Raw genomic sequence first — 16,654 nt, 5'->3', positions numbered from 1 at the left:
TGTTGGAAAAATCATCTGGTAATGAGAGAAAAGAAATACAAAGATTATAATAATATATCCTACTGTTGATTATGTAGACCACCAATTTAACTGGTAGATTCACTTCATTGTACAAATTCCCAGCTTCAGAGCACTTAGTTACCTTTTTATATTAAATGCACATAAGCCACCACTCCTAACTTATTTTTGCTGGAAATTGTGTTAATTTGTAAACATGTAAGACTTTCCCTAGCCTGTTATCTAGGTAAACATACAGACAAATCACCAAAGGATAAAGTATGTGTTGAAAACCATCAGAGCTATTAATTGCTACATGACATGAGCAAAAGAAACTCCTGCTCCATAGATTGTTTTGCCTTTCCATTCAGAGTCATCACGCTTCTTACAGATTCTAGTCTGTACTTGGATCTAAGGAAGAAAATTATTTTCTCAAGGCTACATTTCATATGGTTTCTTTTAATGGATTTGTTGTTTCATTTATTTCCTTCACTAGAGCATGAGATATCATTGCTTAACAGCCAGTGTTTACATACTGGTTGATTTTTGAATGCCAAAAATAGTATTGTAAACTTGGAGAGAGTTATGTTATTTAGGGTGGCCATCATTTAGTAGATGGATATGAGAAAGTTTGCAGTTTTAAAATTTAGTTCAAATTGAATCACTGTACATCATATACTAGTCAGAATTTTTGTGACTTCTACCAATTTATTCATTCAACAAAGTAGATGCTGGAAATACAGCATAGTACCAAATAAACACACCCTGGCTTCAGAGGGCTTATATTAGAATTTGGGGGATACAAAAATAATAAACATATGCATGTAGCTTAAAATAATGGAACCAGATGTAAAATAACCAGATGATGGTTGCTATGAAAAATTCGAGGTGGGCACAACAAGAGTGACTGGGGTTTTGGGGAAGCAGTACTGTTTTATACAGGGCAAAACAGAGAAAGTCTCTATTTAGAAGACATTTGTGCCAAGATCTAAAGGAAATGAAGGAACCATGTAAAAACATACCTGGTGAATGAGCATTTCAGAAACATCTCCAAGGTGAGTTAGTGGACAATTTAGACATCAGTGTTGGAATCTGAGTTTGCTATCTAATAGGGCAAGTCTGCCACTGATTTTTCCTTGGATGGTGTCTTGACTGTCCTTGGCACTTTACATTTCCATAAACATACTGGAATAACTTTGTTGTGTTTCACCAATTTTGATTAGGATTACATTGAATCTATAATTATCCCTATAGAAGTCTTTACATCTTTTGTTAAATTTCATTCCCAGGTACTTGATATTTTTAATCCTATAATAATGGTATATTTTTAAAATGTCATTTTCTTTCTTTCTTTCTGAGACAGGGTTTCACTCTCGTTGCCCAGACTGGAGTGCAGTGGTGCGATCTCGGCTCACTGCAACCTCTGCCTCCTGGGTTCAGGCGTTTCTCCTGCCTCAGCCTCCCGAGTAGCTAGGATTACAGGCATCCCACCACCACGCCCAGCTAATTTCTTATATTTTTAGTAGAGAAGGGGTTTCATTATGTTAGCCAGGCTGGTCTCAAACTCCTGACCTCCAGTGATCCACCTGCTTTGGCCTCCCAAAGTGCTGGGATTACAGGCGTAAGCCACCACGCCCAGCCTCATTTTCTGTTTGTAACTAATAGTATACAGAAATGCCATTGATTTTGTATAACAGTTTTGTATCTGGTGAATCTTACTCTTTTCATTCCAATGGTTTATCTCCAGATTCTTTGGGATATCACTGTACAATTATCACTTGTGAATATTTGTATTAAACACTTTTACAGTGCTTTGAAGTGTCAAATACTTTCTGAGCACTTATAGTAACTTATGGAAAAGCAAACAAAAAATAAGAAAAATATAACTTATCAAGTTTACCTATATAACAAACCTGCACATGTACCCCTGAACTTAAAAGTTAAATTAAAAAATAATATTAGGTTGACCTTGAACAGTGAATAGGGGTCATATAATTTAGAAAGATGCAAAAGCTAATTGTATATCAAATTATATATTAAAGTTAATTATCATTAGAGTTGGTTCAAAATAAAATACTTATTCCTCAGAAAAACTCTGTGAAGGAGGTATTATCTTCATTATAGATGGAGGTAACTGAGGCACAGAGATATTAAGTAATTTGCCTGGAGTTGCACAGCTGCTACGTGGTAGAGGTGGGATTCCCATTGTTCTGGTTTTTTTCTCTTAGATCATTGCATCATTTATTTATTTTTCTGGCTTTTTGCACTGGCTGGGACTTCTAGTGTATACTTCTGAATAGCAGTGGTTATAGGGGACATTGTTGATTTATTAATAACCTCAAAGGGAAACCTTTCATCATTTCAGCTATTATTTGCCATAGATATATTTGTAGGATATCCTTTATTGAATTTTGTAAATTATCTTCTAACTCCTAGTTTGCCAAGGGTTTTTACCTTGGAAAATACATTGAATTGTATTGGCTGTTTATTTGGTGGAGGGAGCATCTGCCATATAATTATGATTACTTTAATATGTTAATGTGGTGAATTTGATTCTTCAAATGTTAACCTGGGGCAAACTTCAGTGATCAGAGTATGTAAGATTGGAATGATGTCTTCCTTGAATGTTTGGTAGAAATTGCTATTAAGGCTGTCTGCACTTGAATTGTTTGTTTTTTAGTACAAGAGCCGAGTTTTCAGGGTTAGTAAGCAGCTCATTTTCATCTATATGAGCAGTAAGATAAGGCAGTCTCTTTGCTCTGTAAGAGTTGACTAATTCTAGAATATGTGGGCTGGCTGGTGACAAGATAGTCTTGCTTTTGCTTTTTTTTTTTTTTTTTTTCTTTCCAGCCTTTTGCCTAAATAGCATTGGATCACATATTTCTGCCACTTTTTGTCCTGCATGGAGGTAAAATATAGACATACATAACACCATGTGTTCCAGGTATTAATACCTCCAGATTCTTAATTCTGTATTCAAGATATTAGGAGAACAAATCTTAAAGAAACTCTAGTCTCATGAGGGCAGGGACCTTGTCTTTCCTTTTATTTTTCCTGTACTTATAGTATTTATATATATGAAGAGGAAATTCTGATGGGACAGAACAACTACTGAGCAAAGGGAATGAGGATGTTTCTGGACTCAGTTCAGGGTTGATAACCAGTCACTTCATAATACTGTACAGTAAAATAAGTTGTTTGAAGCAATACAGTGGCTGAAAAGACAGTTAACTTTTAACAAGATTTTATACCAAATACGTTAGTTTACAAATATTCTATCATGTATGAAAGCCATTGGAACCTAATTTTCAGGGTTAATATAGCCAAGACATTTTAATTTTGCTTTTGGGGGCTTTTTGTTGCTTTTTTGCTTGTTTAAAGAAAATGTAATACTTTCAACTAGATAAGGAAATCATAGTTGCCTTAGAGGTATCATGAACTGATGTTTTAGAGACTTTCTATTGAAAGCTTAAATAAAATGTGCACAAATTATTTCCCCATCCTTTTTTCCTTGCCTTCTTTTTGTGTTTTGTTCTCCCCTTCTCTTCTCTGCCTCCTTCCCTCATTATCTTCCCCCATAACCAGTGCAAATGACAAAATGTGTGTGATGCCAGTTTTCTCCATGTTCATAGTCACACACAATGCATATATACATTAATTTTCTTGATTTTTTCTCAGTAATATCTGGGAAATCTGTCCAAGTCAACTGTATAACTCCAATTATTCTTTTTAATGGCTGCATAAGAATTCTGTAGTATAGATGTGCTGCAGTTATTCAGACATTCTCATATTGATGAGCATTCACTTTGTTGTTTCCTCAATACAAAACACTGCAAAAAACATTCTAATAATTACATCCTTATATTCTGGTACTTCTAAGTATGAGAGATAGATTCAGGGAAATCAGATAGCTAGGTTAAAGTCCATGTCTTTTAAAAGGTTACCAGATTGTCTCCCAAAAAAGGCTGTCACAATTCACAATTTGCTAACAATATATGAGTTCCCTTTTCCCTGCGTTCTACTAACAATAGGTATTAGAGCTTTACAAACTTTTAAACTGTTTGGTGTAAAGTAATATCTTGTATCTAATGTTACATTTTTCTGGCTAGTAAATGTGGACATCTTTTTGTACTTTTTTTTTTTTTGGCCTAGAGGGTGGAAGAGATGGTATTTGAGTTTGCTGTTCTCTAAATTGGTTCTTATATCCTTTGCCTATTTTTGTTTGTTTTCTCATCAGTTTGAAAGATATTTTGGCCAGGTGCAGTGGCTCACTTTGGGAGGCTGAGGCAGGAGGATTGCTTGAGGCCAGGAGTTCAAGACTAGCCTGGGCAACATAGCAAAACCCCATCTCTGTTAATAAATAAAAATGAAAATAGGGCTGGGTGTGGTGGCTCACACCTATAATCCCAGCTACTTGAGAGGCTGAGGCAGGAGAATAGCTTGAACCTGGGAGGCAGAGGTCACAGTGAGCTGAGATCACGCCACTGCACTCCAGCCTGGGCAACAGAGCAAGACTCTGTCTCAGAAAAATAAATTTTAAAAAATGAAAATAAATATATTTTTTATACTATAGCTGTTAATAGTTTGACTCTTGTATTTTTCTCCAAATATGTCATTTGACTTTTATTAGCGTTGTGTGTGCATTCTATTTTATCCTTAAACTTTTAATTTTTGAATATTTTTAGATTTACAGAAAAGTTGCAGATATTTCAGGGTTTCCACATACTCTTTACATTTTTTTTCTGCAATATGAAACCTGTTGTGTGTCTTTAATTGTAATATTTTAGACCTTCTGCTCATGATTAAGCTCTCCTTTCTAAATTTTACTTGTAGTCTCTTTTGGTAGTTTGTAGTGAGATTTTAAATTTTTCATGTTTTTTAAAATCTATCTTCAATTTATCTTAGCATTTAGTGTAATATAAAGGTCCAGTTTTACTTTCTTCCAGATAGAAAGCCATTCGTGATGGCACTATTTTTTAAATAATCTTTCCTTTTCCCAGTGATTTGAATGCTGTGTTTACACTAGAATCCATTTCTAGATTTCTACCAAAAAGTCTGCTGGGATTTTGACTGAACCACCACTGATACCTATTTATCAATATGAGGAAAACTGGCATCTTAACAATATCAAGTCTTCCTATTCATGAATACAGTATATCTATCCTTTAGTTTTTTAATTTCAACAATGCTTTGTAGTTTTCAGTGTACAGATCTCTTAAAAATACCAATTTATGATTACATTCATTACTAGTATATAGAAATAAAATAGATTTTTGTATATTGATCTTGAATCCTACGACCTTGTAAATCACATTAATTTTAGTAGTTTTTTTGTAGATTCTGTAGACTTTTTTTTTTTTTTATGTTGGAGCCTCGCTCTGTCGCCCAGGCTGGAGTGCAGTGGCTTGATCTCAGATCACTGCAACTTCTGCCTCCCGGGTTCAAGCAGTTCTCCTGCCTCAGCCTCCAGAGTAGCTAGGATTACAGGTGTGCACCACCACACTTAGCTAATTTTTTTTTTTTTTTTTTTTTAAATACAGAGTTTCACCATGTTGGCCAGGCTGATCTTGAATTCCTGACCCCAGATGATCCGCCTGCCTCGGCCTCCCACTCCCAAAGTGCCGGGATTACAGGCGTGAGCCACCATACCCAGCCTCTGTAGGCTTTTTTACATAGATAATTGTGTCTGCAAATAAAGGTTACTTCTTTTCCAATCTGGATGCCTTTTATAACATTTTAACCCCTTATTGCACTGGCTTCAACCTCCAGTACAGTGTTAAATAGGAAGGGTAAGAGGACATCTTTACCTTGTTTCCAATCATGGGGTGGAGGTAGTCTTTCAGTCTTCCTCAGTTTTTATTCCTCCTGGCAAGTTCTTGAAAAACTCAAGTAGGTGGCCTTATCAGGATTGATTGGAAAACCCCAGAGTTTGCCTCTAAGTTATTCACTACCTTGGGTGATTTGCTTCCCCCACCCCACTTCGTTCATTTTTCACAATTGAGATACAGTTCGCATAATTCACATTTTAAAGTGTACAATTCAGTGTTTTTACAAGGTTGTACAACTGACTCCAGAACATTTTCATCATCCCAGAAAGAACCCTTTACCCATTACTAGTCAGTTCCCACTTCCCCTTCCTCTCAGTCCCTGGCATCTACTAATTTACTATTTCTGTGGGCTTGTCCATTCCAGACATTTCACATAAATGGAATAATAAAATGCGGCCTTTTGTGTCCCACTTCTTTCACTTACTACTTTCGGAGTTCATCCAAGGGATAGCATGTATCACTACCTCATTCTTTTTTATGGCTGAATAATATTCAGAAATGCTTTGTAGTTTTCAGTGTACAGATCTCTTAAAGATATCAATTTATGATTACATTCATTACTAGTATATAGAAATAAAATAGATTTTTGTATATTGATCTTGAATCCTATGACCTTGTAAATCACATTAATTTTAGTAGTTTTTTCGTAGATTCTATAGGCTTTTTTTTTTTTTTTTTTTTTTTAAGTCAGAGCCTTGCTCTCGCCCAGGCTGGAGTGCAGTGGCTTGATCTCAGATCGCTGCAACTTCCGCCTCCCAGGTTCACGCAGTTCTCCTGCCTCAGCCTATAGAAGGCCTATACAGAAAAGCCTATAGAGGCCAGGTGCGGTGGCTCACGCCTGTAATCCCGGCACTTTGGGAGGCTGAGGCAGGCAGATCATCTGAGGTCAGGAATTCAAGATCAGCCTGGTCAACATGGTGAAACTCTGTCTTTATTAAAAAAATCTATTCATCAGTTAGTTGATGGACATTTGGGTTGTTTCCACTTTTTGGCTATTATGAGTAGAACTGCTATGAACATTTGCATACAAGTTTTTGTGTGAGCATATGTTTTCTACTTTCAGTAATAGGGGTTGCAGAATTATTGGATCAAAATAGCAACTCTGTTCAAGTTTTTGAGGAGCTGCCAAACTTTTCCAAAGCAGCTGCACCATTTTACATTCCCATCAGCAATGTGTGCGGTTTTCAGTTTCTCCACATCCTCACCAATACTGGTTACTGTCCACCTTTTTTTTTTATCGTAGCCACCCTAACAAAATCTTTGCCCTTGTTTTAGCACAAGTATGAATTAGGATCAAAATTATGTTTATTGAAATAGTCATCCCAATCCGCTGCTTAATTACAGAAAATAATTAGTCTTATTTTGCCGGGCGCAGTGGCTCATGCCTGTAATTCCAGCACAGCCGTTTGGGAGGCTGAGGCAGATGGATCACTTGAGGTCAGGAGTTCAAGACCAGCCTGTCCAACATGATGAAACTCCATCTCTGCTAAAAATACAAAAATTAGCCGGGCGAAGTGGTGCACACCTGTAATCCCAGATACTTGGGAGGCTGAGGCAGGAGAATTACTTTAACCTGGGAGGCAGAGGTTGCAGTGAGCCGGGATCGTGCCACTGCACTCCAGCCTGGGTGACAGAGCAGGACTGCGTCTCAAACACAACAAAAAAAGAACAAAAAACAGCTGATACAAAAGGGACACTCTGACTTGCTTTTTAAAAATAAAAATAAATTGGTCCTATTTTACAGATGGGAAACTGATACAAAAGAGATCTAATGGCAGGTAGTAAGATTAAATTTTAGGCTATTTTTGAACTTGGGTCACTATTAAAATAGAATATTAATTCAGGTTGCTTTGTAAGTCTCCTGTCTGCTTTCTGTTTCCTGCAGTGTGAAGCATACCTGCAGTGGCAGAATTTTTCTTACCAAGTTCCTTCCTTGTGCAATGTGGTACTGGAAATTCTACAGTAAAGTAATCCAGTCACACTGAGCTCTTCCTTCTCATTGACTTGAGTCTATTTCAAAACATGGCTTAGGTTTTACCTCTTCCTGAAGTGTTCTCGAGTAACCCTATTTGGTCCTTTTAATATCTTTTAACACTTGAACATTTCATCGATGCTGTTTTCTCCTAGGAGAGTCTCTTGCACTTGGTGTTATTGACAGTTTTTTTCCAAATGAAGTATGAGCTCATTAAAAGCAGGGGCTATCTTTTTAAAAGTTTATCCCCCACAATACTTAATATATAAATACATAATACATACTTATTACATAAGTAATAATAAATTACTTATTACATAACTAATACATAAATAGTGTCATTCACTGGCAATGCTTATGCAATTCAGATGTTAATTATTGCATCCTCAGCTTCTATGCCGTAGATTATAAATTCTAATTTGCCTAAGCATCATAAGAGAGATTTTTAGATTTCCAACCCCCTAGACTGTAAGATTCTCAAGTGACTCTGTGCAAACATTTCCAGAACAACTGTTTGAGAAACATTTAGAGTGTCATTGTAAACATTTCTGTAATAGGAACTTCCTAATCTGAACTCTGGAGACAAGAACACCAATGGGGCAATGTCCTCTGGATTCATTCAGTCAGCAAACTTTACTAAGCATCCATTAGCCTATACCAGACTCTGGACGTACAACTGTTTGCGTATTGGTTCATTCTCAAAACAATGACAGACTGGAAAATAAAGATGCTATTGCAAACATTCTCTGCAGCTCAAGTTGTGGGGTAACCTCTTGGCTGTTGTACCATGACTAATTTCCAGGAGATGGCACCAGAGGTCCAAGACTAGCCGCTTCTGTCTATATTAATATTTCTATTGGAGAGATCTTAATGTGTGTCTCTTCTCCAGTAAATAACTATTAAGGTGTCCATACTATTTGAAAAGAGGTTTCTTACATTTTTCTAACACATAGATGATATTATACTTAAAAGAAGAAAGCAGTTATACACATGGAAGGAAAGATAACGGTGCTTATCAAATAAAAGGCATTTTACATGAACCACATAAACCAGCAACCCCAGATGGTAGGAAGATACCCCATTTTGCAGACGAGGAACCTGAAGACTGCAAAGTCATACAGCTCCTAAGTAGAGCTGGGATTTGATTCCAGGTGTATCTGATGCCAAAGTCTGTGCTCTTAAGCAGTTTCCCAGAGGAAAAGGAGAGCTGCTGAGAGTTAGTCTCTTGCTTTTCATTGATTCTTCTGATATCAATTGACTTTCAGCCACCTCTTTGATTTTTGGCAAAAGGCATCAAAACCTATAAACTCGGCTGGGTGCGGTGACTCATGCCTGTAATCCCAGCACTTGGGGAGGCTGAAGCAGAAGGATCGCTTGAGGCCAGGAGTTTGAGACCAACCTGGGTAACATAATGAGACCCTGTCTCTAATTAAAAAAAAAAAAAAAAATAGCGGGGCATGGTGGTGTATGCCTGTAGACCCAGCTATTCCGGAGGATGAGGCAGACGGACTGCCTGAGTCCAGGAGGTTGAGGCTGCAGTGAGCCATGATGATGTCACTGCACTCCAACCTGGGCAACAGAGCTGAGACCCTGTCTCTAAAAACAAGCAAAAAACCTATAAACGTGACAAAATTATAGTACTGTAGAGATAGATTTATCCTCACAGACATCCCTTGATAGAGGTCAGGCAGGAGAATTCTGTGACTTGCACATCAGTTTTTAGGGAGTCCTTTTGGTCTGAGTGGTACCTACAGGCTAATAGGAAAGTAAAACAAATTCCAGCTACACACTTTGCTCCATTCTCTTCCTAGAGAGCAAAACCCATGTGTTAGGAAAGTAGCTATAAGAAAATATATTTGAAATCACTTTAACAACATGCTGTGCCATAACTCATGCTTAATCTGCACATAACATAGAATCAAGCCTTCTGAACTACTTCCTGGGAGGCCTCTAGTGAACAGTATACTACTCCTAATAGACACCACCACTTGGTAGGATAAAGGGAGTTTTCACTGAGATGCATAAGAAGTGGAAATGAAAAGGTTAAGCTTAAAAGCTCCATGGCTTTGAAGCTTTCCTGACAAATATCAAATTCTCAATATATCCATCATCACTTTGCAGTCTCAACTTGTAGAGGCCTTTTCATTTTAAGATCTTGCCCATGAAGGAGGCACTCTGAATTTGCCTAGATTAGATTGTGGCTCAGTCTGAGCAATTAAGAAATATAATAGCGCCGGGTGCGGTGGCTCACGCCTGTAATCCCAGCACTTTGGGAGGCCGAGGCGGGTGGATCACGAGGTCAGGAGATGAGACCATCCTGGCTAACACGGTGAAACCCTGTCTCTACTAAAAATACAAAAAATTAGCGAGGCGTGGTGGCAGGTGCCTGTATCCCAACTACCCGGGAGGCTGAGGCAGGAGAATGGCGAGAACCCGGGAGGCGGAGCTTGCAGTGAGCCGAGATCGCGCCACTGCACTCCAGCATGGGTGACAGAGCGAGACTCCGTCTCAAAAAAAAAAAAAAAGAAAGAAATATAATAGCCTGTCTAGACTCAGTATCATAGCTGTCCTTAAGGTTTGCTTTCTTTGCCTTCCAAATTTCACCTTTTCCCTCAAATCCCAGATAGCAAAAGAGCCAAACCAGTCACAGTTTCTTGGCGTTTCACAATACACAATATCCTTAGGTGTGTGCTTATTTGGGCTTCAATATAAGTGAAAGGATTTAGATGAGATGATCTGTAACAATTCTCTCCAGGTTACAATGTAACGCAATTCTATGACTAAGAAAAGGCTGCTGGGGTCCGGCGCAGTGGCTCACGCCTGTAATCCCAGCACTTTGGGAGGCCGAGGCAGGCGGATCACGAGGTCAGGAGATCAAGACCATCTTGGCTAACATGGTGAAACCCCGTCTCTACTAAAATATACAAAAAATTAGCCGGATGTGGTGGCAGGTGCCTGTAGTCCCAGCTACTCGGGAGTATTCTCAGGCAGGAGAATGGCGTGAACCCAGGAGGCGGAGCTTGCAGTGAGCCAAGGTCGCGCCACGGCACTCCAGCCTGGGCCACAGAGCAGGACTCCGTCTTAAAAAAAAAAAAAAAAAGTTGCTGGGTTTGATCAAGGTTATTGAGAGGAGTTTAAATTCAATAGTGATGGGGGGCAGAAGCCAAAATTCCTTCAAAAAAGGAATCATTGAGAGGTGGGGAAAATGGAGAATGATTTTTTCATTTTGTCTTGTAAACAGAAAGTTATCCAGTTTTGAAAGCAATGGTACGGGGAAAGATGAAAGGTTGAGAAAGACTTTTCTTTAGGTGAGGAATAGCTGCGTAGGTTTATAGGCTGACAGGATGGCAGTGATGAAAAGGGAGATATTGCAGACATGAAAGAGAAGGTATTATTCTCAGAGGAAAGTCCTGGAAGAAAAGGGAGGGATGAGATCAGGGGTCAGCATTAGAAAAGAAGGGTAAGACTACTTTCAGGGAGAGAACAGTTGGAGGCAGGGAATCTGGTGATGAGTCAAGAGGAGGGGAAGCTGATTGGAGCAGTCCTATGGGATGGTCCATTACTTCAGTTAAGATCAGGAGGCTGAGGGTGACCATGGGAGCATGTGGTAACAACTCCAGGGGCCAGACATTAAGAGGCTGGACATGGGAGGTGTGGAATCCTGCATTCAAGATCTGCACACAGGGAACTTTCATATTACCCACAAGCCAGAAATAGTAATGACCTTAGTCTCATATACTGTGCAATTTAGGAAGTATTTTCATGTTATTTTGCAACAAATCTGTCATCCCAGATGATATTTACTTAACATTTAAAAATAAGCAAACTTAAGCCCAGAGTGACTGTGATTTGCTTGGATGTTTTACACCTAGTAAATAATTGTCACACAGTTTTAATTCAAGGGCTTTTAGTTTCTTTCCTTTCCTTTTCTAACATTTTGTCTTTCACGCTTTTGTCTAGAAACTTTGTTCTGAAGGTCCCTAAGGCATGAGTCAAGCTCTGATGATTAAATAACCCACACTCTGTATAGAATTACTTTTGAGACTTTTCTCCTTCCAGATGCACAATTTACAGCAAACCAATGAGATATAACAAGTGCTGACATTCCACTAAAATACTTTGGGTAATATATGTACCCACAAATATAATTATAAAATTACTAAGACATCATTCATTCAGTGAATAACTTACTGAATCTATTATGCCAGGCATTTTGCTGAGCACTATGGGAAACAGAATGGAACCAGATATTTTATATCAGACAAGTAAACTCAAAAACACCAAAACAATGTGGTAAGACATCCTGTGCAAATGCAGTTAATCTTGGGTGAGTGTGCCATGTTTGTGTAATGAAATATCTGCCAGGATGAAATATTAGATGTGAGGACTGAGAGCAAGGAAAGTTTAGAAGCCCAGGTTTCTTAGGCCAGTGTGTGAATGCTGGTACCTTTTGTGGAACTATGGGATAAGTGAAGCCTGAGTTTCAGGGAACAGCGAGTTCCATTTAGGGCATGTATAGTTACAGTATCTGTGAGACATCTGTGTAGAGATGAACAGTTTGAAGTTGGCTTTACAGGTCAAAGCTCAGGAAAGATTTAAAGGCTGAAGAAAGAAGAGATACAGAAGCAGACTGAGAGGTTAAGTGTTTGGATATAGTTACAAACAATAAAAATCTCAGTGGCTTAACAAAGAAAGCATAAGCTTGTTCATTCTGTGTGTCCAATGTGGACTGGCAGAACCCTGCTTCAAACCAGCATTCAAAGAGCGAGGCTGACACAGCCAGTCATCTTGTAACTGCACTAACTGCAACATGAAGCCTTATCACTGTAGCAAGGGAAAAGATCAGGGAGGGTTTGGGGCCAGATCTTGCATACTTTGGCTCAGAAGTGACACATCACTTTTACCTAAACCCTACTGGCAGAAGTGGTCATGTGGCCCCAACCAATCACAAAGAGGCTGAAAAGTACAATCATCTTGTGTATGCCCAGAAGGGGAAGAAAACCAGGTCTTAGTTAAGAGTAATGCCAGAGTATATTTAAAATTCTGATATTTTCTGCCATTTTATATGCAGCATGCAATTTTCTGTTCTACCCAGCTATCCCTCAAGCCACATGTTCCAGTAATATTGATTCACGCAGTTCTCTGAACATGCCAAGTGACTTCACACTTTCGTTCAACCTGCACCTTCAATATGCACTTTGATGCCCTTGCATCTCGTTTCCTCTGCCTGGCATGTCCTTTTCTCTTATCCATATGACATACTCAAGCTGTGACAGAACTGTGCCCCATGAGAAACCTTTCCTAACCCTCTCTCAGGCAGGCCTGGGCATTCCTCTTGCTCTGTGTTATCACTATAAATACCAAAATTGCCAATTTACATTCACTAATCTTTTACTCATCTGTTGACTGTTAAGGAATAGGCACCTGAACCATTAGTCCATTCACATATTTAATATTTTCCATTACACAGCACAGAGTATATGAACTCAAAAGATAGACTGCCCAGGTTTGGATCTTGGAGAGACCACTTGCAACATTTGTAAATCCTCATTAATTTATACAACCTTTTGTTCCATTGTTTCCTCATCTGTAGCAGAGTTATGAAGATTAAGTCAGGCAATGTGTGATAAATGACACACAGTGCCTATCACAAAGCTCAAGAAAATCACCTACAGTTATTAATGTCACTGTGTCAGGCACCAAAAGAGAAAGTTCCCTTATGTCTCTAAAGTTAATTTCAAGTTGCTATGTATAGGAAAAGAGTGGTCCCATTTCTGTAAGTAAACTCCATACATAGGATACATTTCTAACAATCCACCATTTACTTTTACAAAAATTCAATAACATTAAGGAGAAATTTTGTTTGAAGACTAAAGTCCCATTACAGATTTTTCACTTATGAACAAAGAAAGCAGTTTCAAAGAAAGCAGTTACATTCTATAACTATAAAAGATTAGATAAAATAATAATGAATATAGAAACAGTAAACATGATACTAACTTTCACCTTCACTTCTAAGTGAATAAGAAAATGCTCCAGAAAGGGGGAATGCACTACAGACCACAGGAATAAATGACAGTACACTGATGGAGACTGAAATTCCTTCACTTTGACCCAGTCAACAAAGAAGCTTTCAATATATATGAGTTCTTCATGTTCTTTTACAGTAAAGGAATAAATGCAGTCATAAAAGCAGAAAACAAAACAGGCGGAAGGGGGACATTCAAATGTTTGGTAAAATATGGAGGTAATAATTCAGATATAAATGCAGGCTTAGTTTGCTTTAATACAGTGGTTGGTTTTTTGCTTATATAAACAATATGTAAAAGAAAGTAGCTTTTTAAAATCTAGTAAAAAGTGGTAGAAATTTTTGGCAATTTTTGTTCTTAATTATTAGGCAATGCTTCCATATTAGAAAAAATAAGTTCCTCTTACAGCTCTAAATTAATAAACAATTTAATAATCATTTCATGTTATAGACTTCAGTGTTGGATTTCATTTTAACTGACTGTAATCCACAGGTACTAGTACAAAATGGGATTTATGTGTATCTGAGCAGGATATAAGTGATACAATAATAATCACTGTTAATGACTTCCACTTTTAAAAAAGAATGTTAAAGAAATTCATTTCTATCAAACTTAAGAAGACTCCTTCATAGCCCAAAGAAATGCAACTTAACTCAAAATTTTAACAAGTAATTAAAATAATATGTATATTATAAATTAAAATGTATTTTTAACAAGTTCTAAATATTCTTATTTGGTTCTGGTACAGAAGAAAATATTTACAACTAATAAAAAGCAGATTGTAGAATATACATGTTCTATGTAGGAAAATAATTTATAAAATGTTTTATAGTACAGACCAAAAGATCTTTTCTAGGCCAAGTTTTATCCATGCAACTCTTTTACAATACCATCTCATTAACATTCCTGGAACACATACATGCATGGAAGAAATCTAACAATTATCTTGATTTAAAGCTCATACTGCCTTTTTAGGGCCTGTATATCTTCTAAAGTAAAATGGTTGTTTGGTGTGTCTGAAAGGTCCTCAAACAGCTGTTCAATTAGCTCCTTTTGGCCCTTGCTAATTAGTGTCAACATCATCTAAGAGAAGCAAAAAAAAAAAAAAAAAAAAAAAACAACTCTATTAGCATAAGTAACATTTTTAAGTTACAGAAACCCTAATAAAACCAATCTCTATTAATAAAATACTTAGCCACTTACCTTAAACCTTTCTGCTTTACTCAGATATAAAAGATGCTGATACACCAATGAGGGATCTTTTTCAATAAGATTATTTTTCAGAGACTGAATGAGGAGAAGGAATGTATCCCCTTCAAGTTTGTTACTTAACAACATCGGCAAATCTTTTGGTGCAGTGATGGCTAAAAGATGTGAACAGGCTTCTTTATCCTTCCTGGTACTGAGACCATTTATAATCTGACCAAATTCATAGGCATTATTAGGTTTGGCTATGGGAAGTTTCTCAGGGTCTTCTGATGACCCACTGCTTTTGTCTCCTTTCTCAGAAGCAAGGCATCCGGTGGAGACCTCCCCTGCAGGTCTTCCAGGCTCCTCCTCATTGCCTTCATTCACCTTCATGAAGAAAAAAACGCATTGTGACACTGAACCACAATCACCACACACATCCTAAGTACATCTGTCAGAATGAGAATTGAAAACTACAAGTAGACTGTACTGTAGTCCAGTTCCAAGTGAAAAATTTATAATAATTTTTTTTAGGAAGAGAAGTTTTAGGGTCTAAGATCTAATTCATAAAAGCTTTAAAAAATTATTTGACATTGAAACTATGACAACAAAACTTAATTTTTAGACTTTCCCATAAATACAATTGTTGTATAAATGCCTATATCAATTTTATCTCCTTTTCACAATAAATTTTAACAAGAGAAATGAGCTTACATTGCTCGATTCTCCTGAAACAGTTTTTTCTTCCCTCCTTAAAGAGAAAAAAAAAACCTTCCTAGCTTCTCTTACATATTACTCTTAGTGGAAATGTGAGACTATAAATGGGGTATTAGCATTCATGAATGTACAGGGATTCATAGCCTAACATTCTTCCCTAATATTAGGCAGAGAAAAACATCTTAGTTATCTGAATCACAAAAGCAGTTTGATCCTGAGGTAGTTCAAGATCTCTGATGAGGCGGTCATATTTCAGAGTTCTAAAAAGGTCTGAATCAATCTGGAAAATCTCTGAGGTGAGGCTTTCAGGGTCCCTGTAACAAAGTCAGTCCCATCAGGATTCTCCAGGTCTACCCTGGAGCAAAGTCAGCGGCTGTTGGTTCCCAGTGTACTCTGGAGTGGGAGCAGTACAGATGGAGGCCAAAGAAAGGAAGAACTGCAGTAATGCAGAGACTCCCAGTACCATCCATGGACCCACGTTGGGAAATACAATGGCTAATTATCATTGCAAAGATGTTTTGTTGCTGGTTAAAATTTTGTCACTGATCATCAGAATAAAAACGCAAAATTAAAAATGTTTTAGAACTCATAGGAATATGACCTTAGAATCCAGTCTAAGGTCCCCAAAAGAGTACTTTCAAAGATAATCAAATACAAATACCTCTTGAATCTCAATTTTCCTTCTCTCCTTTTCTTTGTTGAATGATGCTGTCTTATCCTTAAGATTAAGGAGTCTAGTTACCTCTTCCAGTTCCATCTTTGCCTCAATAATACTTGGGTCTAGTAGGATAACTTTATTGAGATCAGTTAAGCTTTTCTGATAATTCTGTAAGTAGGAAGACAGAGAAAATAACTTTCATAAATAGAAGGAGCCTAGAGTAACCTGAGTGGGAGTGGGGTTGATGAAGTGAGTTGTGCAGTAT

At 37.6% G+C, this 16,654-nt stretch overlaps 2 protein-coding genes across 5 annotated transcripts in view; one reads left to right on the top strand and one right to left on the bottom strand.

Moving 5' to 3' along the window:
• The window catches only part of RNF19A (ring finger protein 19A, RBR E3 ubiquitin protein ligase), a 92,732-nt gene that overhangs the window by 54,183 nt on the left and 21,895 nt on the right, over positions 1 to 16,654 (top strand). The gene's annotated exons all lie outside the window — the stretch shown is intronic.
• SPAG1 (sperm associated antigen 1) overlaps positions 13,885 to 16,654 on the bottom strand; it is an 83,754-nt gene continuing 80,984 nt past the window's right edge. Inside the window, exons 17-19 of the mRNA XM_030794906.1 lie at positions 16,393 to 16,557; positions 15,030 to 15,401; positions 13,885 to 14,909 (exon numbers count right to left, since the gene is read on the bottom strand). Of these exons, the coding sequence (XP_030650766.1) occupies positions 14,778 to 14,909; positions 15,030 to 15,401; positions 16,393 to 16,557 (669 nt within the window). The 3' untranslated portion in view covers positions 13,885 to 14,777. The remainder of the gene's footprint in view (positions 14,910 to 15,029; positions 15,402 to 16,392; positions 16,558 to 16,654) is intronic.

The sequence above is a fragment of the Nomascus leucogenys genome, chromosome 16 (assembly GCF_006542625.1).
Source record: "Nomascus leucogenys isolate Asia chromosome 16, Asia_NLE_v1, whole genome shotgun sequence".
Classification (NCBI taxonomy): Eukaryota; Metazoa; Chordata; class Mammalia; order Primates; family Hylobatidae; genus Nomascus; species Nomascus leucogenys.
This window is presented reverse-complemented; position numbering and strand designations above follow the sequence as displayed.